Genomic DNA, 21514 nt, shown 5'->3' on the forward strand with positions numbered 1-21514 from the left:
TCAGCTCAGGAATCTGACAGACAATGTACCATGACATCTCAAACAAATGACTTGTCTACCCCTTTAGAGCCAAAAGCAATGTTTTATAATATGAAAGGGCTTAATGTGCCTGAAAAGAGATCTAAGTTACTAAGAAAGTTGAAGGCTCAAAATGTTTCTATAGCGTACCTACAGTAGACTCACTTTCAAGAAGGCAAAGAACCAAAACTAACAGACCCTCACTTCCCAGTCTCTTATACGTTTAATACTCCAGACTCTAAAACTGAGACCAAAACATAACCTCACCAAGCTGGAGGCCCGTGGTGGCAACTTGGTTTTGCTATTGAATCAGAAACTACATAAAGCTTTCCCAAAAACTGTTTTATGACTATGGCAATAAAACAGACAAGTACTTAGCGAGGGCCCTCAAACACAAAACTAGACAGAGCTAAGTACATAAAATTAAGGATCACAACAAACTCACAGTCCACCTCACTTCATAAATAACAGACAAAAGAACACTAGACATAACTAACTATTTGAAAGCCCATCTAACACATCAAATTTCAGGGAACATCGCTGACAGATTGGAAAGAGAGTTCACTGAGGATAAGATGAACTTAGCCCGCTACCAGACTCTGGAGGCCCTCATAACAAGTATCTCCAAACCAGGTAAAGATCCCGAGCTATGTGACATCCCTTCTCGACATGACCTCAATCTTTTTGCTAAGGTTCTGTTACTTACACTACAGCCACTTTTTTCAGACTAAGTGCTCAGAGACCAGATAGGGTTTGTCACAGGAAGGGAAGCTAAGAACAGCACAACCGGTACTGAACGCTTAAAAGCACCTCCAAAATTATCACGTATTATGTGATTGGTTTAGACAGGTATATGTGTCTATGAAAGTGGTGGAATTCAAATGAGACTGCGTGACAAAAAATATCTAGAACTCTGCTCATGCCCAAGGCCAATATGTCTAAAGAAAAAAAAGATTTATTCCTACCAACCTCATAACTTTGGTAGTTTTAAGTATGAAATAGTATGAAAATATGTAATTTTGTTTATCATTTTATATGTAAGACATAATATATTGTTCCATGAGACACCTCAAGGAATCATGGCTAAACAAAAGAATAAGAAAATTGTTGAAAATGTGGGGAAAGGGTAAGGGTTTTTGGTTTTTTTACAATTGCCCTTCACTGGCCTATACATCAGTGCCTGTGGTAGGTGGTGATGGTGGTGCTGGTCAATATAACATTGTGATGAGAGAAGGGTGTTAAAAAGGAGGGGTTAAAACATATCTATTTGAAATGTGCCAGTTTAGAAAGAAAGGGTCCTCCTACACCAACAGGGAAGGAGGACACGTCTGCTGGCGTAGGCAGGCATATAACAACATGCCAGTAATGTCTGCAACATTCTGATTAAACATTTGGTTTTATCTATGTCCTCCTATAATCTATAAATCCAAGAAGAGAAGGTAAAAATGTAGAGAATCACTGGATAAAAAAGGAGTGAAAAAGGCTATTAGGTTACTCACACTTGGGATGCCTTGACAATGTAATTGCCATCTGAGTTTTAGGCACTCACTTTTACCTGCAGCCATTTCTCCCCTTTCCCAGAAGATTGCTGGGGACACCATGGCAATAAAAACAGCACAATACATGCAGACTTCAGCTTCGGCAGGGAAGACAGTTCTTTGAAAACAAATGTGATGGAAAATCATGCTAATAATTTTTCATCCCACATGCATGTACAAAAAAAAAACAAGACAAAGAAAACACTTATAAATACATTTATTTCCGTATAAAAATATTACAGCCATAAAAAGGAAGTTAAAAATCCAACCATCCATATCGTTTAAAAGGCCGCATTATCTGCTAGAAGTGCTTTTTAGGAACAAAACATTTGGTGATTTCCAGATATGGGAGTCCAATGCGTGAAGACTTAAAAGGCCAATACTGAACCTGAGCCTGGCACTCGGGAATCTCGTACAGGGCATCAAAGTAGGCAAATAGTGTGTTACTGTATACCACAGTGATACAGATAAGAATGTGCCTAAGAGTGGACAAAGAGAGTAATGTACAATTATTTAATTATTCCAATAATCATACTAACACTGCAAGGTGCAACTGAAAAAACCTTGCAGTACATAATTTAGCTGCATCATTGTATTTTTGCATTTGTTTATTTTTGTGTCCTATGTCAACTAGGGCTGCAACTAACGATTATTTTAATAATCGATTAATCGGCCGATTATTTTTTCGATTAATCGATTAATCGGATAAAAAAAACAATATGCAAATTTTTCGTTTATTTAAAAGAATTTAATGAACTGGATGTTAAAAAACAACTTAAAATTTACATTAACATTCTTATTTTGTTATGATGTAATAAAAAACAATATTTTCAAAGTACAAGAACCCAAACACAATATTTATGAAACAAAATAACCCCAAACATTCTGAAAAGAGGTGGACTATTACTGTTCAAGAAACTTTGCCCCAGCACTTTGCACTTTGCACCCAGCACTTTGCACCCAGCACTTTGCACCCAGCCCTGGCACTTTGCACCCAGCACTTTGCACCCAGCACTTTGCCCCAGCCCTGGCACTTTGCATCCAGCACTTTGCACCCAGCATTCAGCACTTTGCACCAGCACTTTGCACTTTGCACCCAGCCCTGGCACTTTGCACCCAGCACTTTGCACCCAGCCCTGGCACTTTGCACCCAGCACTGGCACTTTGCACCCAGCACTTTGCACTGTGCCCCTGCACCCAGTCTCTAACTCTGCCCTGCACCCAGCCCTGCCCCCACATTCTGCCCTGCCCCCACACTCACACTCTGCCCTGCACCCACTCTGCCCTGCACCCACACTCACACCCTGCCCTGCATCCCCACCCCCACTCTGCCCTGCACCCAGTCTCCCACTCTGCTCTGCACCCACACTCACACCCTGCATCCCCACCCCCACTCTGCCCTGCACCCAGTCTCCTGCCCTGCACCCCCACCCCCACTCTGCCCTGCACCCCCACTCTGCCCTGCACCCCCACCCCCACTCTGCCCTGCACCCACACTCACGAACCGCTCTGTGCGAATGGAGCCACTCGCACAGAGCGAACCGCTCTGTGCGAATGGAGCCACTCGCACAGAGCGAACCGCTCTGTGCGAATGGAGCCACTCGCACAGAGCGAACCGCTCTGTGCGAATGGAGCCACTCGCACAGAGCGAACCGCTCTGTGCGAATGGAGCCACTCGCACAGAGCGAACCGCTCTGTGCGAATGGAGCCACTCGCACAGAGCGAACCGCTCTGTGCGAATGGAGCCACTCGCACAGAGCGAACCGCTCTGTGCGAGTGGCTCCATTCGCACAGAGCGAACCGCTCTGTGCGATCCGTGCACATAGACATGAAGAATACTTACCTCCGGAACGCGTCACATCCGTCACGTAGCTAGAAGGCGGAGACTGCAGAGCGTGTAGCAGAAGCGGGGAACGCTCGCGGAGGTAAGTAAAAGGAGCCGAGTGCTCCAACAACGAATTGATCACTCGATTAATCGATAACGGAAATCGTTATCGATGATTTCCGTTATCGATTATTATCGATTTTATCGATTCGTTGTTTCAGCTCTAATGTCAACATGTTATTCTGAAAAACAAATAAAATGTTCCTGGCTTTTCCTCCTAACATCTGTGGTGATGATACATTTGTATTGCTGGGCAAGCTGGCACTGGCTTAAGCTGGGCTTGAGTCCCTTGCCTACCTAAATCCTAAGACATTTAGGCAGGGCCTTGGTCCTCAGGATCCATAGGATGACCCATAAGGTCTTTCCTTCTGCTGCAGGCTGGGCTTACCCCAAACTTAGCTCATGCCACTAAGGTCAGCAAACCTACCATTATAAAAATTGAATATACATACACGTACTGGCTTATCCCATTCCATGCACGGTTTTAAACAACAAAGCGTTTTTAGAATTATATCATGTGTGTTAATGTGAAGCATTTGTTGAGCCTGTGCAATTCAACACACCTGCTAACAGAGTACACTACAGAACTTGGACCAAATATAACTTCTTTCTATAGTGCCATATAGATGCTACATACTGTGTTTTTAAAATCCATGTCCTACCATTGTTAAGTCCTTGGGTTTTTTTCTTTTTTTGATAAATCGACTCACACTTGAGATTAGTTGATGTTGAGGGTAAAGTTTAAAAAATCATGTAATAAATTCAAAGTGCATTATTATTATACAGTGCATGTTACTTTGATTCTGCCCTACCCTGTTTTCAGTAGATTGCCTGGTCACAGTACATTTTCTCCGCTAACATGGTACTTATCAACTTGGCCCTGCTCAACAAGAAGCGGGCATTCTGGGTTAGGTGTCCTTACCAAAGGCTATGCAGGTAACAGAAGTTAATAGTTCTCCAGAATTCGCAGAAAAAACGATCACTGAGCCAGCAGGAAATGGCCACCAGCCATAAGCTAAAGGAAAGGAAAGCTAAATGTCGGATGGCTGGATCAGTACACCTGGGCAAGACCAAAGCAGAGTTAATCAGCATCATAGTTAAACATATTAGTATACCTATTTTATATTACATATGTAAAAAGATTTATGTGCCCCTTTAATACCAGTATAATAAGTGATGAGCATGAGGGAGGACACAGGCTATGACGTATGTACCGTATATCTCCCCCAGCATATTTCAATACCTTTATGTTTTGGGGCATGAGATATGTGTAACAAGTTCTGAAGAGTACTTGTAGTGATCAGAGGCCACAAAGAATGCTGCCTTCCTTCAAGCTGTTTAAGACACCTGTCTCCATGTGTGTATTAAATCTTGGATTTAAATGGCTGTGTCCCAAATTATATCACATAACACATGTGAAATTGTTCCTTGCATACGTGTGGTTAGATTATGGATCAAGTAAAAAAAGGTGCCAATCTAGCACAAAGGTAAACCACCTATATGGATACATTGTGCATGCTGGTATAAATATGTGTCATTCGTGCCAATGTCAAATGGTCCATTTGTCTAGTAAGAAGCCATTGGAAGGACCCTGTAAACTCGGGGTCCCCTACAGCCTTCTCTACGCCTTTGAGACTGTTTAACGCATGCTAGTGTGCGTTTTCTCGGGGTGCAGGACTTGTATATGCACTGGGAATAGGTAGAATATATCCACCAACACTTACTTCCTTATTTCCTTCACTACTACATATAGTATGTGGAAGGTTATACAGTTCAAGGCATAGGCGTTAACCACTGGCTTCACAAACGACAATAGAGTACTGATTGCAGCAACAATAAAAATGATGGTTCCAAACTGATGCCTGGGAAGACAATGAGTAGTGTTATAAATGTGTGCAATTAATGAATACATACTGTACAAACCAAAGTGTGTTTCTAATCATCCTGCCTCTGCCACATTTACTATTAGGACACTGAACAGAAAGTAATACATTAATTGCATTAACCTCTCAAAGACCAAAGATGTAATATTATGTCCCGGGTTCTCCAATCAATGATCCAGGGAAGAAAAGACACTAAAAACATTTTTTTTTAAATGCCCGAAAACCCACTCAAGGAACTCTAGCAAAAAAACATGCTATATGTGCAAGAAAAAAAGGAAAGATTGCATGTAGCATTCATCCTGATATGTGCAAAACTGTGAACAAAAACCTCAAAATATGGGCCCAGAAAAGCAATCTTTCAAAATCCAAGTTTGAAAACTGAAATGCGCATGTTCCAGCAACATCTGAAAATTATGATGTACCCACACATATGCCATATTGCTGTACTTGGGAGGTGTTGCTGAATACAACTACTGTAAGTAACCATTTCTGTTTTTTCCCATATACAATCAGAAAAAGATGGTGAAACTCCAGTGGATGAGGAAAATGTTTTCTTTTAATTTTTACACCAACTTTGAAAGCGGCTGGTGTGGAATTAGCTGCCATGTCCTGTCAAACCTTTGAAAATATATAGGTTCAATTGAAATATGGGATCCTATACTGTGTCTCATATGAGACATGGAACCTGGAAAGTGATCTATTTGATCCTGCAACGTCTGAAAAACATGACATACCCATGCATTTGGGATATTGCTAAATACAAATCAAGAGTTGTTTCTGTACTTACATATACCATAAATAAATCTACTGAAATACTGAAAATAAATTTAATTGCAATGTTTGGCACAGATTGGCACCAAAATAATGAATGGCTGAATAAGTCTGAATGTCCCTAGAGAAATACTTTGTGTTCCAATACTTTTGTCTACATAGCGTACCTTAGAGGAGATCTCATAACTATGTTCAAATATATGAAAGGTCAGTACAAAGCTAGTTCAGGGGGATGGGAAGACAGGCTGGATAAATTAGAAGAGGCCACCATTTAAGATGGGAAGAACAATGGTTCCATCTTAAAAAAAAGGTATTTTTTATAGTGAGGTGAGTAAAGAACCTGTGATTCAAGTGATAAGTGCACAACATTGTGGTGTGAGGTATGATTAGTATTGTCTTTACAGGTTTAACTATAAAATAATTTTTGTCCCAACATCATCATGGAAAAATGATATAGACAAATATACATGGTTATTCACCCCTGATTTATAAAGCCCCAAAACAATTGGTTGATTATAAAAACATAGAAATACCGTATACAGTGACCTATTCACCAGATGAACTGATTAGTTCTGCAAAACAATGATTTACCCAATTCAACTTATATGGTATAGCTAAATGGCAGGAGAATGGTGGTGATCATACCTGTTTTTGATGAAATCCGGGAAGTAGGGCTTGGGAAACCAAATGGAATAACCCATAGCAATAACCCACAGAATAGAGATCTCATCCAGCAACTGCCCCAAGTAACTCAAGGTCATGTGGTAGTATGTAGAAAACAGCCCTAAGGGGAAGCAGTGTTTTTATTGAATCCACATGTCACTATAGAAGGTAGTAGTTCAACAGACAATATTGAACACAGTTTAGATCTACATAAAACATTGGGTCATAGCAGTAAAACTTAATAGAAATAGAAATGATTCAGCCCTAACAAAGGCTTTACTTAATAGAGAAAGATAGATTATAAATGGTGCTCAAACTGGAGGGGAAAAGTACATTCAAATGAAATTATATATATAAATGGAAACCAAAAGGAATGTTAATTAGGGCTCCATAAGAATCTCCCACCCGAAACAATCTCTAAGAAACCAATGTTCGTACCAACAATGATGAACATAATCCAAACGAGGTGAACAGCTAGGGATCGTTTACAGGCATATGGATGCAAGAGGTACATCATCAGGGGACCAACCAGAAAAAAGACGACATTACTGACCTGTTGAGGGGTGAAAGAAATTGTTATGTATAGAGTAAATAGCTACAACTCAAAGTCACCTGGAAATTGTTGGTTAAGCTCCAAAATAGCTCCTCACATTCAATTTGAAATATTGGGAGTCATACATAGAAATGAAGATACTGATGATACTATAAGGAACACACATGGCACTGTGTCTACATCAATCTACCTTGACATATAGCAAGAGGAATCAACCATGAAGTGGGTGGGGTCTGTCCCAAAAGTAGCCAAGTAGCCAGTTTGCAACCCTAGCATGACAAAGAGGCCCAGTGCGAGCTACGATTGTTTTTTCATCTTCCTTGGCCAGCCAGTAAAATGAATCATAATATTAGTGATTCGGATTTGCTATTACAACTGTAATTTTTATTTGAGGAGCCCTACTGAATTGCTTTATTGTAAAAAAAAAAAAGAGAAAAAAGAGAGAGAGAAAGAAAGACAGAAAGAAAGGATCATTCTTTGCTTGCTCAGTGCATTCTTTCCAGATATGAGTGTTGACTTTTCTTGCTGTTAAGGCCTTGGTAATGTTCCTGTCCCTACCTCATATAACAACAGAATGCAGAAGAAGCTATCATGTACCTCATGTTGATACCTCTAACCGAATGCCACACCCTCTGTTAATCATTACAAATACCATAAGATGGTCACACTTGTTCCATTACCGCATACTTTAAGTTTAGTAGCACTTTAATTGACAGTACACTCAGTTGTGTCACTACACATGACATATCTGTAACTTTTTTGTCTCGAATGACTAATCTCAAGTACACCACTAACTATGGAAGTTACTACACAGGAGTCTCCATAGAGAACACTAGGTATTGTTAGATTGAAGCTCTTATTCAGAATAGTAGCATAAACACTATTGAGCTGCCTGACAGCTGACATTTGAACTCTGTCTATAGTAGAACAAACAGGCATGGAGACCCTGTGCTCTTTGTTCACTTAACCTGAGAACATTTTACGAGGCCCCCTCACCTCAATCGCTGTTAATATTTGTCAATAGAGTGTAATGGTTCTTCAAAATTCTGTACACGTGCCTATTTTATTTTTACAAATCATTGTATTACATTTTCAAAATGTTACAGATGCAGACTTAAGAATGAATTGTTCATATGTAACACAATAAGTAATTTTTAAAAACACAGATGGAAATATATTTCATTTTTTTAAATTAATCAATACTTTATCTGCTTTTACTTGCAATGGCTGGGTGGTTCTTGAAATGGCCACACATTGCTGAAGCAGTCAATTTCTGATGTTTGCCGTAACAGTACAGAAATAAATGAAAATACTATACTTATAAAGCATCTTCTCAGTTTCTCCACCTACAGCAGGGAATGATGCCCACCGGGGGGCAGAATGGACTATAGTGGGCCCTGGCTGTTGTTCAGAGGAGGGGTAGGCTTTTGGCGGGTATTTAGGGGGTGGAGTTGGGGATAGATTATTTAAGTGGCTGTTTTCCCGGGCTTGGGAACCATTTTGTGGTTAGCATAGCTGGTTGCTTGGACCACCCTCCCTACCCTTATGTTGGTATTCTAGCTTTGGGTTTGTGGTATTTGTCACAGTCTGTGGGGTGGCAGCTTGCCAGGTATCCAGGGGTTAATGTGGTGGTAAGAGAATTGTCGGTAACAACTGGAGGGAGGTTCTTGGCTTCAGTGCTGGGAACCTCAGGTTTGGGTGGGGCAGGCGGTTATGTCCCTTCCTTCAGTGGCATTTGGCTCTGGTACTTGGATTACTTGGCAAGCTTTGTGTGTTTATTGTATAGATTTATATGTTTGTGTTTTGAGTCATTGTCCCTGTTAACGCAATGTTTATTGTTTCAGGTTTTGTCGTGACAATGACTAATAAATAAAATTGTCTGTGGCCTTTTCTTATCAATATTCAATTGTGTGTGGTGTCATTAGCCTAGGCCAGAAGTCGATACTACAACAGTCAGAACCTGTGCTTTTCAGCAAAGTGAAACATGAATATGTGTTGAGCAAAATATACCCCAAAAATGTTATTTTCCTTATCATAGGTTTGGTCGATAGGATCAGTAATCAGTTCCATGTTGATCATTATTAGATGGGTATACAGGTTTTTTTTTTGTACATTTACTAAGTGAAAGGCTGTAGCTTACTATATAATTTAAAGATACAGGACATTTTCATAGTTCAGACCCTGCTTAGTCTATGGACAACTGCTGGATATCCTGGCTTATTCTGGTTTCGGAAAGCAATATTTAGGTTTACTGGTCACAGTGAAATAAGGAGACATCTTTACTGCAGACAACAGCCCAGTGGTAGTCTCTAAACAGCAAGGCCAAGAGATCACAATGAAAGAGAATAAGGGTCTTCTTTAAAGTTAAATGGGCCCAGAGCAAACCTCTTCTTGTAGGCCACACAACAAGCCCCCTCTGTCTCCCTCAATAATGGCACTAATCCTTCTATAATACCATGACCTTGTCCGAGTTCCTCCTTAACAATCCTCTTTTCCATACCCTCCCTGCGCCTTTGTCAGTCATAAGGACCTGTGGAGTATTTGGCCTTAGGCAGCAGCCTCTTTTGCCCTGAATTAAATATGGCCTGGACACAAGGATCACAAGTTATCCTACACAAGAAAGGCCTAAAATGGACAGCTGGGAAGAGACAATAGTATGCAGGGCTACAATGAAGCCTCTAACTTCTGTAAACCATAACACCCTTAAGATACTCGTGGTATATGCTTAGTCTATAATGATATATGTTGCATAATGTATAGTTAATTTACAGGTACACTGAATCTCTTCATCCAACAGTACAGGAAATGGGAGGGGTGGAGTGTAATTGGACCTGCACAACCCTCTGCCTGCTAAGCCTATTCAAAAAATGGGGGAAGAGGAGGGAGCACACACACCTGCCCTCACTAGTAAAAAGGTAGTCCTAGGGACAAAATGCACATTTTTTTTTTAAAAAAAGTAATTATTTACTTACTTATTAATGAAGTGAAATTTAAGGACTGGATCACTGTGTCAGTTCAACAATGAACATCTGAGCTGCTGTTCTGGCCTTTTTTTTTTTCAACTCGATTTAGCTTACCTGTGAAGTGGTTGAGATGAGTTGGGATGAGTAGCTGGGCATGTAGTTGAGATGGTACACAACAGGTGATACTTTATATTAAAGGTGTTGCTCCACATATTTGGCAGCATACTTGTAGCATTAGATACATCATTCTTAGCACTGGTTAATACCCAAACATTTTCCCTAAAATTATTCTTTAACACATTTGGGACCAATGACGTACCAAGTACATCTTGAAAAACATCCCTACAGAACCAATGACGTACCTGGTTAAAAATGCTCACATGTCAGACCTGAGCAGTCAGTCTACCACAGATTTCTGCACTTTCACGTATGTGATTGCTTCTTCAGCCAATCACACACACACACACACGGATACAGTTAAATGACAAAGGCAATGCTTGTAAGCGATGTCTTTGTCTTGTGTTCATGTTTTTCATTTTATTTTTTTTAACCTGACACTAAGGGGAGAGTGTATATAATTTGTGTGGGTACACTAAATGAGCAAGTGGGAAATGAGGGTTGAAGAAAGACATAGCAAAAATAAAAAAAATCCTCTGGTCCTGTAGCGTAAAATAGCCTTGGTCCTCAGGGAAAGCTTAACCTCTTTATGATCAATGGTACTTGGAACCCTAAAACTTTTTTTTTTTAATGTTTCACGTACCCATACATAATACTGTATACACCGTTATTGTTTAAAACTATATATGAAATAGTATATTTGAATTTACATGTACAATAGTATTACCACTTATCGCAGTTAAGTACCTATTAGTGTCTGTCCCACTTAGTTTTCATGGGGACAGCTCCACTATCCAGACTAATCCTGAGAGCTCTGTGACTAACCAGACTAGAGATGCTGGTCACCATGCACCGCAAAGGAACAGGGTTTCTTAGCAGCGTCAGTCACTAGAGTTGTCATTGGCCAGGTTTTCAGGAACAGATTTTTACATATTGCTCACCAACATCTATAAAGTGCTGTCATGCAGTGAGATATATAAACTCGTAGAAGAAAATCAATTACTTAATCAAGTTAGTACATCCCCCATTGCAGGTCCAATATGACAATCCTAGTCTATGTGTACCATGTATGTACCATGTGCATGTGTGTACAGGTGTGTATATCATCACACACAACATTTTTACAGACACCATTGTCAGTCACACATATTACACACCATTCTCAGCCACACAGATCACACTCAACTACACATACATACTACTTTTCAACCACACAGATTTTTTTAAAGGATAGCTTATCTAAGTTTTACTATCCCCCCCCCAAAAGGTGGCAACTGTAAAATATAAGGTAATAATATTTCTTTGTGGGTACCTCCTTTCTAGTAAACAAATCCAGTTTGAAAAGCCTGATGTTCACTCCATCAAATTAGTTGACTTTCATTGAATCATTTCCAGTTCTGTGATGCCTAATGTGTTCTCCTTAACTGTCTTTTAAAGGTTCAGTATTGCATTCTTGCCCCCTACTTCTTTGCCCATTGAAACTTTATCGCCTTGCAATATGATGATTTCAGCCATTCATGGTATAATGTCCATGCATGCATTTCAGGACATTTGTATGCACTGAATCATATCTGCTATTTAACTGCCCAGGGTTTATTCAACAAACAATGGTTTGTGGGAGGTCAATGTGAAATGAAATATTTAATTTCATCATCTTTACTATGCTCTGTGGAGGACCATTCTTTACATACAGTGCCACCATCAGACATTTCTGACCCATTACCACTTGGCTTTTGTACCCCAACCATAGCCCCTTATTTAACCACCCCAGGGTCCCCTCATTCCTCCTACCCTCAGTGCTTATCATGTTTACTAAAATTGCACCACCTTTCCCCCAGGGCCCCCTGAATTAAAAATGCCAACAACCCTTACCTTTATTCCCAGCTCACCCTGTTCCTCCATATTGCAGTCATTACCTTGAATTATAATCAAAGTATATTCGGATCTTCAGAGTTCACATTCCCATGTGGCAAATTAGGCAACTGCCTAAAGAAGTACTAATGAGGATCTTTCTTATGTTAGCTATCCACAGCATGTGGTGGGGGTCCCTAAAAACTAGTCATCTAGGCAAGAAACTCTTCAACAATATTTGCCATTGGGCAACATTGTTATTCAATGTAGAGGCATAAGATGCAAATACAGCCAAATATCAAGGACCCTATCAAGGTCCATAGATGGTGGCCCAGTTGGTGTAAGAATTATGCTGACCCAACGCACTGATTCCTGCACATAAAACTGACTGTAACTTGAAATGTCACATTATGGTTCAGTCGTGTGCAATCCAATGAAGGAACACACGCAATCGGATGAATAACTGAAATTCCTACACAATCTTATTGCAAAGATCTAAAACTGCTGCATCGGATGTTAAAGTGTAAGTAAAAACATACAAGCAGATTTTGGATACAAAGTTATGTATAAAGTGACAGCTGCGCTTTGTTGAGTAAAGGACTTGAAAGCAGCATGGTGGCTTTGACATGGTATTTATACAAACTAGCATCTAAATTAGATCCATACACATTTCAATGTCTGTGGTTCCATCAGATATTATATATCCTCTATATCAGAATTGGTAAGTAATGAGTAGAGCTTTTACAGGGCTTATTGGGAACACAATTCATATTTTACCTTTGACCTGTTTTACATGTATTATATACAGGTTACTAAACTCACCGTGTTGTAATACTCTGCTACATTCTCAGAGTGCAAGTAGTTTGACTCACACCAATCAACCTCGGCACTCTGTCTTGCAAATATACTAGGAGGCATGCTGTAAGAGAAATGGGGATGCAATTAATGTGCAACAATTGGTAAACAGGAGAAAAGTAAGGAGAATGCTAGAGCAAGGTGGCTTGAGGTGTGACGGATGAGAGAGAAAAACTCTGGAATGTGTTAATAGAGGTTAAAGGGAAAAAATAAAATCTGAGCCAACAGACAGACAGCAGGTGGGGACATACAGAGAGAAAGGGTAGGAATAAATGGGGTTATAAGATTTACATAAACAGACTGTGAACTAAAAAGGTAAATTTATATAATAACCATGAATTGTAAAGTAGAAACCCAAGAAAAATACATACGCTGGTGTTAATAGAAAACACAGAACAGCTTCATTTTATACAGTAAGAAATGCACATGCATATGAATGTGTAAGTAAATAGATGGTTGTTCTTTGCAATGAATGAATGAAGGAAGGGAAACATAAATTAGTGAATGCACAGGAGGTATACATTATGCGTAGTGTATGAATAATTCTACGAAACTGGATAAACCAGCAAGAGCATTTTATTACCTCTATCTAAAAAGATGTTCAGCCTTTCGCAAAGTTGAAAAACCTGCCTTACTAACCTTTCAACCACCATTTATACAAGGAGGCAAATGTATCCACCTATCAGCTTTTTTACTTTTCAAAACATGTCCAGCACTGTATAGTAATTCTGCATCAATTATGTTTGTATGAGTTGATATTGTAGTTATTAGTGTAAATATAGTATTTTTTTTAATTTCTCCATTATTTTATTCATTAGTGGGAATGCTAGCATACTATGGTTAAGAGCTGAGTGTGAATGTTTCACTTGGATTCTACAATGCATCACATAATCTATCCAACTGCAAGGAACAGTAATGCATTAAAAACAGCCACAAAATGGGAAAATATCAATTGTATTCAAGAATTTAAGAAACATTTGAAAGCAAATAACCTACTTCCAGTTAATAAAGTTGACAATAAATAAAATAATTTTATTGGCCGTACTTACCTTGATGTGACTAGGTGGTAATTCCAACCGCGATGTGTCTTAGTGCAAGCATAGGTTGGTTTAATAAGCCACAGACTGTTTGCGTTTCTAAGGTTAAGCTGTGTATCACCCTGCCAGAGGTAGTTGATTGTGGCATAGATACAGATGGAGATGGTTATGTCTTTGTGTGACAAAGGGAACTTGTTGTGTGGGAGGCTCAGAAGCTGGGTGTGTGAAAAAACAGGGTTGGGTTTGTGTGTCCACAGGGTGACCTGTGTATGTAACAGGTGAATCTGAGTGTGTTAGACACAGCAATGCAGGATCAGTAGTTTAAATGTCGATCTGACTTACAGTTGGTTGTGTGACACTGGGTACAGATGACAGATAAACTGTGTGACATACAGACAAGATGTACGCATGGCTTATATACACTGGTGTGTGTTTCAAAGTGGGAGATTGGTGTATGTGATAAACGAATGCAACTGAGTGAATGTGTGATAGAAAATGAAACAAAATCTTATCTTGTGTTATCTTTCCTTGGGAAACAAGGATTAAGACACACGGCATATCAACCCCTGCCAACCTCAAAGGGGATGGTGTTTATATGATGTCATAAAATAGAAAATAATTTTCTAATTTGCATCACATGAGTTTGCCACAATGTAGATTGGGGTATCTAAGTAACATAAGGCTATGGGCTCAGTTTTTTTATCTTACTGTTGCTAAGATGCTGTTGGGTTGGTACCCAAAAGGCATGCAGTTGTGAACTGAATTAACATATATTTAGCTCCTTCACTTTCTGTTCATTATCTCATGAGATAGGATATACAGACTCTGTCCTGTATCACTTTCCAGTTTACTAATTTAACTGTGTTAATGCAGTTTAGCAACTTCATTACATATTTTGGAGCTTATATTGGGTTTGTCCATTGAGAAGGGATGTGTTAGATAAGTTCTCCTTTCCTAAGCCAGACCCCAACATGTAAGTGTAGGCAGCCATCTAGGACACTTCCATTTATACGTGCCAGTCTCACAGGTTGTTTGGAGGCCTGTTGAGAGCTGGTCTTGATGTCATGCACATAAGGAGGGTCTGGCAACTTTCAGCTTGGAGGGCAAGCCCAGCCAAAATGCCAACTAGCATGGTGCCAAACAGCAGATATTCAATATTGAGCAAAGGTATTAGCATGAACTGTCTTACTGTAAAGAAATTGGTTTTAGAAACTGTGTCAAAATACATTTTAGGCATAAGGTTGGTGTTGATGTAATTTTATGACAAATTCATAGTGTGGAGTTTACTGTTCATATATGTGTGTCAAGAAACTTTGGTTTGCTCACATTTCTGGGTACATCATGTCCACACCTGGGAATTTTACAAATATGCAATTTATATCCAGGTAATCCTTGGATCCTATAAAATACATACATTTTTTTTAAAATGATTGAACTTGAACTGAAGAATTACATGAAAAAGCTCTTTTTCCAGAGGTGGACATGTCAGCTGGCAGCATGGCACAAGCTTCCCTGGGCAGTTGAGCTGGGGTTTTCAGGGCGCAAAATTTTATTTTACCGGTACTTAGCACAATAAAATAGATAGGAACTCTAACCACAATTTGCCTGTCAGCTAATGTGTTCTTATTGACCAGGAAACATATATATCTTACACTTACAACACATTTTCAGAACGTATAAGGTTATGTCTAAATATAAACAGCGATTTAAAAATCTTTAAAATATGATCTGCTGAACTTTGAGCCTGCCCATTCCCCAGATTACATCATGCTTGCTCCGGGGTAATGTTTAGCACAGAGTAATGGGTGTTTCAGGCCTTAATGTTTGCTTTTTAATTGCAACTGATATGTTAGATCCAAAGTCCATCGTAGTCTACCCTGCTAAGCGGGGCTTAGTACTAACACAACTACCACCACACCTATCAATACTAACACTGGTGGCAGGATAAACAATTAGGAAATAAATCCCTGAAACTAAAGAAAAAAAGAAGCATCATTTGTATTATATTTTCAATTAAAAGATATTCCAAAGGTGGAGGATATCCAGCTTAGAATCATGTGATTTCACATGATGTGATAAAAGTTTGGTCTCTATGTCTTTCCTTAGATAATTTCTCAGGGACCTATGATTCACGTGCACCGGCATCAAGGGCTGTGTGGCTTGCTTTCTCTGGTGGCTGTATTGAGTCTTCTGAGCCCAATTTGCTAGGCTGGACTTGCCCACGTGGTACTTCATGACATCTATGAGGGCCAAATAACATAAAGGTCCATTTTAGTTGGCTCGGCTCTATCTTGTGCTCTGGACATGCCTGCAACGGAAAACAAGAGCAAAGTGGTATACCTGTTTGTGAAGACCAAACACCTAATGAAACGAGGGGACTTAATGCCTTGCAGGACCAACATAATACATTTTCAAGTATCACCTCAGAGCACAGGCCTCCATCTTGAAATAGCTAATTATATCAATCCTCCTATATGCCCTCCGTGTTTTTTTTTTCTATACGGCTATCCTACTACCTCGGTATTCATTTTATTTTCTAATTATACCACCCTAATAGTGTGCTTGTCAGGCCTTAAAATCACAATAACGTGTATGAATGTATGTAAACAAGATAAAACATGTTTATAAACTAAACTATATAAGTCAACCATCATATTGTTCTTCAAGACACCTTACTTAAATACATAAAAGGTAGTCCTGAAAAGGTCACTAAGTCATTGAAGGACTCGGTAGCCTATCTGCTCCTTTAAAAGTAGTGCTAAAATGCAGAAATACTTCATATAGATACAGCCCACGTTATAAAACGATTATAAAATATATAACACAAAAGATCATAAACCCTCTATTGTTTGATAGCATACTTTCTCTTTAAGCAGTTCGTATGCTTTGCATATGTCAGGTGGCATGGATAAAGTTATTTGAAGAAAAAAAAAAAGTTATTGTACATGGAAGTGTCCAGGAGTGCAGGCGTGTATAGTGAGTACAGTAATGTATTTCTGGGCCTATTTTGGCACACGTGTTTATGGGATTTATATATATATATTTATACAGTTTTAGATGGTGGAATATTTGGAGTCGTGTGGCAGGCGGCAGGTGACAATCTGCTGTATCAATTTGTGTTATTGCGTACATGTGTGCCCATCACGTTGTGTGAGGGATGATAAGGGGGAGGGGGAGGGGGGGGGAATACAACCATTACATAATATAGCATGAGAACATAGGTTTGTTATGTAACGATCAAATTATAATACCTATAATACCTTTTAAGTCGAAATAGTTTTCAAACGTGAATAATAATGAAATAAATTGTAAAAAAAAAAAAAAAATTGTATACTGCAAGAGAAAAAATAGGTTATTGATGGCTGTCCCTTAGATATTACATCATTGTGAATTGCACCATGCGCGAGTGGACAGCCACAATGATCAGGTTGTATGCTATGCAAGTAGAGCTGCTCAGTGGTAAGCGGAATTCTAAAAATACTCCTTCGTTGGGATAGGTTTATAGTTAATAAAGTATATAGTGTAGCACACATGTTTGTAGTCATGGTGTCAAGTATGTTTATTTCCTGTTCTGTCTGTCAAAATCTAAACTGATATGATCGCCAGCTTAGGTCTATATGGGATTTCATTTAGTACTCGGTTGCTCCATATGATATTTCAAGGCAGGGAACATGTTTGGGTAATGATGGGCCGTCATAGGTCAGTTGTCAATGTTTGTTGGTTGTTAGAATCAAAATCAGGTAGTCAGATATGGATGCCAGGCACGCCAGGTGATCACACATACATATATTGACTAGTTATTTGGGGTGATTCTGGTGCAAAATCTGAAAAGTGGTTTTATCGCTATAGCCACCAATGGATTATACTTTCTGACTGGACCATTTCTGTTGGGACTCTTTGACCAGTTTTTAAGATTTTTGCAGCAGAAACAATCAGTGTTTAGTGTACATTCATTCCCTTGGGTATGATGGCTACTGCTGCTGTCAGTGCACAGCAATGTGGTGGATGACATGTAGGGCAAATTGTTTTTGGTCCCAGTCCAAGCCCTGCATGAGCCTGATTTGAACTTTTAAGTACTGACATCTGCTGGTGGGTTTACGGTACTGCTCTGTATTATTGCAAAGGTTTGCCGGTATCATTTGCACAAATACTAGTTTTTTTATGGGTGGATTAGGTTTTTGCTTATCCTAAACCAGGTATGTTGTCCCCATCCCATCTTATATTCTAATTATATAATATATCAAAACCGCCAATTGTTCTTAATTTTTGTATGTTTGTGTTGGAATTTAATACAAATAGGGGCAGTGTTTCCTCAATGATATGTGACAAGGGATGACAAAACTACCGTGTCTAGTCGATTCTCTTTGCCATACGGCACCTTTGTAATGGAGGTCAGAGAGGAGGATTCAGGTCCCCTGCAGCGCTGCGGGGCATCTGGCTGCTTACCCACAGCAGGGATGAATGAAAAATAAAAAAAAACACCCGCCCGGAACTGCATGCATCCCTCTGCTAAACCCCGAATGTAGGCCGCACCCCCACTTTAAAGACCTAAAGTGAGGGGGGAGTGCGGCCTATATTCGGGCCAATAGGGGGTATATATATATATATATATATATTTTTTTTTTCTTGTCTTCATCCCCTTACCATGTGGCGTTGTTTGTAAAGTTGGAAGGGCCACTAACAATTTTGTCTCACAGCCCCTGCAATAAGAAAAGCTTATTTTTATGCAAAAACAGTAGAGATCTAGTCAAAGGGGTTTGTTTATTTTTAAAACACAGTCATGCCGGTGCTCCATCGTAGAAGCCTCGGCGGAAGTGCTACACGCAGGGATGAATGAAAAATAAAAAAAACACCCGCCCGGAACTGCATGCATCCCTCTGCTAAACCCCGAATGTAGGCCGCACCCCCACTTTAAAGACCTAAAGTGAGGGGGGGGGAGTGCGGCCTATATTCGGGCCAATAAGGGGTATATATATATATAATATAATATAATATATATATTTTTTTTTTCTTGTCTTCATCCCCTTACCTTGTGGCGTTGTTTGTAAAGTTGGAAGGGCCACTAGCAATTTTGTCTCACAGCCCCTGCAATAAGAAAAGCTTATTTTTATGCAAAAACAGTAGAGATCTAGTCAAAGGGGTTTGTTTATTTTTAAAACACAGTCATGCCGGTGCTCCATCGTAGAAGCCTCGGCGGAAGTGCTACACGCAGGGATGAATGAAAAATAAAAAAAACACCCGCCCGGAACTGCATGCATCCCTCTGCTAAACCCCGAATGTAGGCCGCACCCCCACTTTAAAGACCTAAAGTGAGGGGGGGGGAGTGCGGCCTATATTCGGGCCAATAAGGGGTATATATATATAATATAATATAATATATATATTTTTTTTTTCTTGTCTTCATCCCCTTACCTTGTGGCGTTGTTTGTAAAGTTGGAAGGGCCACTAGCAATTTTGTCTCACAGCCCCTGCAATAAGAAAAGCTTATTTTTATGCAAAAACAGTAGAGATTTAGTCAAAGGGGTTTGTTTATTTTTAAAACACAGTTTTGGTTGCAAAAAATTAGCATTCTCCCTATATACGGCACCTACACTACCTCTATACCATCAACTATATCAATATGTTAATATGAAACAAACAACTTTTTATACTTTTTTAATGAAGAGGCATGTGGCACTTGTATCAAAGAGCTTTCATATAAAGTATTCTTATAATTATGTATAACTATATAAATCCCAATGCTTTAAGAAAATGTAATCATTTTTTCTCTGCTTCCCTAGGAACAAAGAATAATAAAAATATGCAGAGCTTGAGCTGAAACTTTTTTTTTAATGTGCTTATTGGACCTTTTCATTGTTCACTATGACAATAAGATCATATTTCAAACTTTGTTCCAAATCAATTTTGATGCAGCCCCTTTAATGTTTTGGAAATATCAGGGCCTATTACACACCAGCAATGCAGAGATGAAATAGCCCACTGTCCAGGGTCTAAAACACTGGACATGCAGAGACTATTAGTTTGAAACATTTTAACTCTTATATTAACTAAAGAACTATAAAGGACCAGACCCACTTGTTTTTTTATACAAGGCAGGCCAAGTTGGTCCTGCAAAATGTAAGGGGACAGTCCTAACAGGAACCCCAGTTTTCAGCTTTTTAGACAAATGTCCTGATTAGCGTGAACTACTCAAGAAGCAGACAGTGTGCAAGATGTGAAACTGGAGGAGATCATGCGTCGTGTGATTTCCCATAATGATGTTTGGCGGAGTCACAGGCACAGCAGGGTTCCAGAGTGCAGACGGTGGTAAGTATGCAAATTGAATTTGGTATATTGTTTAAATGAGGCAGTGGTACTTTCAAGACTGCTGGTGCTTCCCAGTCCTCCATTGCTATATTCCTTATGGCAGAATGTTTTATTGCAGTATATTTTATAAAACCATTAGAGAAAGTTATATACGCTGTCATAAAATAGATCCCAAGAAAGCCATCATCTTATTCAATGCATTTAGGAGTCTCTTGGAAAGATAGAACACTACAGATATTGGTCTGCTTTGCAAACTTACTATATGTAGCTGGTGTGCAAAGTAACTACAAAAGAAAATACCATGCAAAATATGTATATATTCTACAAACTGCCACTTGTCTCTCATTTAATGTATATTTTGACATAGGGGGGTGGAAAGAAAAGCTGGCATGGCTGTACAGCCTCTTCTAATCCTTCCACTACAGACGGTCCACTATTAACAAGGATGGCAGAGGGAGAGAGAAATGATCAGCTTTTCTGCTGATCATCTGAAATGCAAGAGATTAGGACAGTAGCAGATTGCATGAGCATCATTAAACAGGATGGTCATAAGCATGCCTTGTGTATATATCAAAATAGGACATTAGTTATAACGTTATTTCGGTATGAGATAATGTACATCATTTATTAGCATAAAAGCAGATATTATATGTGAGTAGCCAGAATATTCAGGGTTAATGTCTGTCGCCTTTTATTGATTAGCGTATGAATTTGTCCCTTCTGTTACTCTTGTCTCGGTTTTATTGGGAGATCAACCCCCTTTATGTGTGTGTATCATACATACCGTAATTACCATACTAACAGCTTTCTGTACGGAGATGACTTGAATAATGAAATAGTGAGTGGCCGACCGAGTATTGAATGGAAAAAAAAAAACAAGTTGGGATGTATGATTTACGCTGTTGCGCACTAAACTGTTAATTGTGTTTCACCTAATAGTCTATCCACTAAAAGCAGAGTTTGTTTCATCTTTTGGAATTCACTACACATTACGAAGGGCCATCCCCATTGAGCTTCTGCAGTAGGGAGATCTTGGCTGGCTCTGCATAATGTATAGTTAAGCCTGTGAAAATT

At 39.3% G+C, this 21514-nt stretch overlaps 1 protein-coding gene across 2 annotated transcripts; it reads right to left on the reverse strand.

The window, feature by feature from the left end:
* Positions 1-1756: 1756 nt before the first annotated feature.
* Positions 1757-14285, reverse strand: ACER1 (alkaline ceramidase 1). Of its 2 annotated transcripts, XM_053462325.1 has the most exons (8): positions 14147-14254; positions 13065-13161; positions 10284-10388; positions 7197-7311; positions 6741-6879; positions 5166-5303; positions 4364-4501; positions 1757-2035 (listed from the first exon to the last, which is right to left on the reverse strand). In XM_053462325.1, exons 4-8 carry the CDS (start codon positions 7273-7275, stop codon positions 1858-1860), a joined length of 672 nt encoding a protein of 223 aa, XP_053318300.1. In that variant the 5' UTR covers positions 7276-7311; positions 10284-10388; positions 13065-13161; positions 14147-14254; the 3' UTR covers positions 1757-1857. The 2 variants fall into 2 exon arrangements, with proteins under 2 accessions (XP_053318300.1, XP_053318292.1); XM_053462317.1 differs by lacking the exon at positions 10284-10388 and having other exon boundaries at positions 14147-14285.
* Positions 14286-21514: the final 7229 nt, after the last annotated feature.

The sequence above is a fragment of the Spea bombifrons genome, chromosome 1 (genome assembly GCF_027358695.1).
Source record: "Spea bombifrons isolate aSpeBom1 chromosome 1, aSpeBom1.2.pri, whole genome shotgun sequence".
Classification (NCBI taxonomy): domain Eukaryota; kingdom Metazoa; phylum Chordata; class Amphibia; order Anura; family Pelobatidae; genus Spea; species Spea bombifrons.

Coding starts and splice junctions, on each gene's coding strand:
- ACER1 (XM_053462317.1), bottom strand. CDS start 13,160: ATGCCTCCTAGTATATTTGCAAGACAGAGTGCCGAGGTTGATTGGTGT. Junction 7,312..13,064: donor TAGCAGAGTATTACAACACG/GTGAGTTTAGTA, acceptor ACCCCTCAACAG/GTCAGTAATGTCGTCTTTTT. Junction 2,036..4,363: donor TGTTACCTGCATAGCCTTTG/GTAAGGACACCT, acceptor GTCCACTCTTAG/GCACATTCTTATCTGTATCA.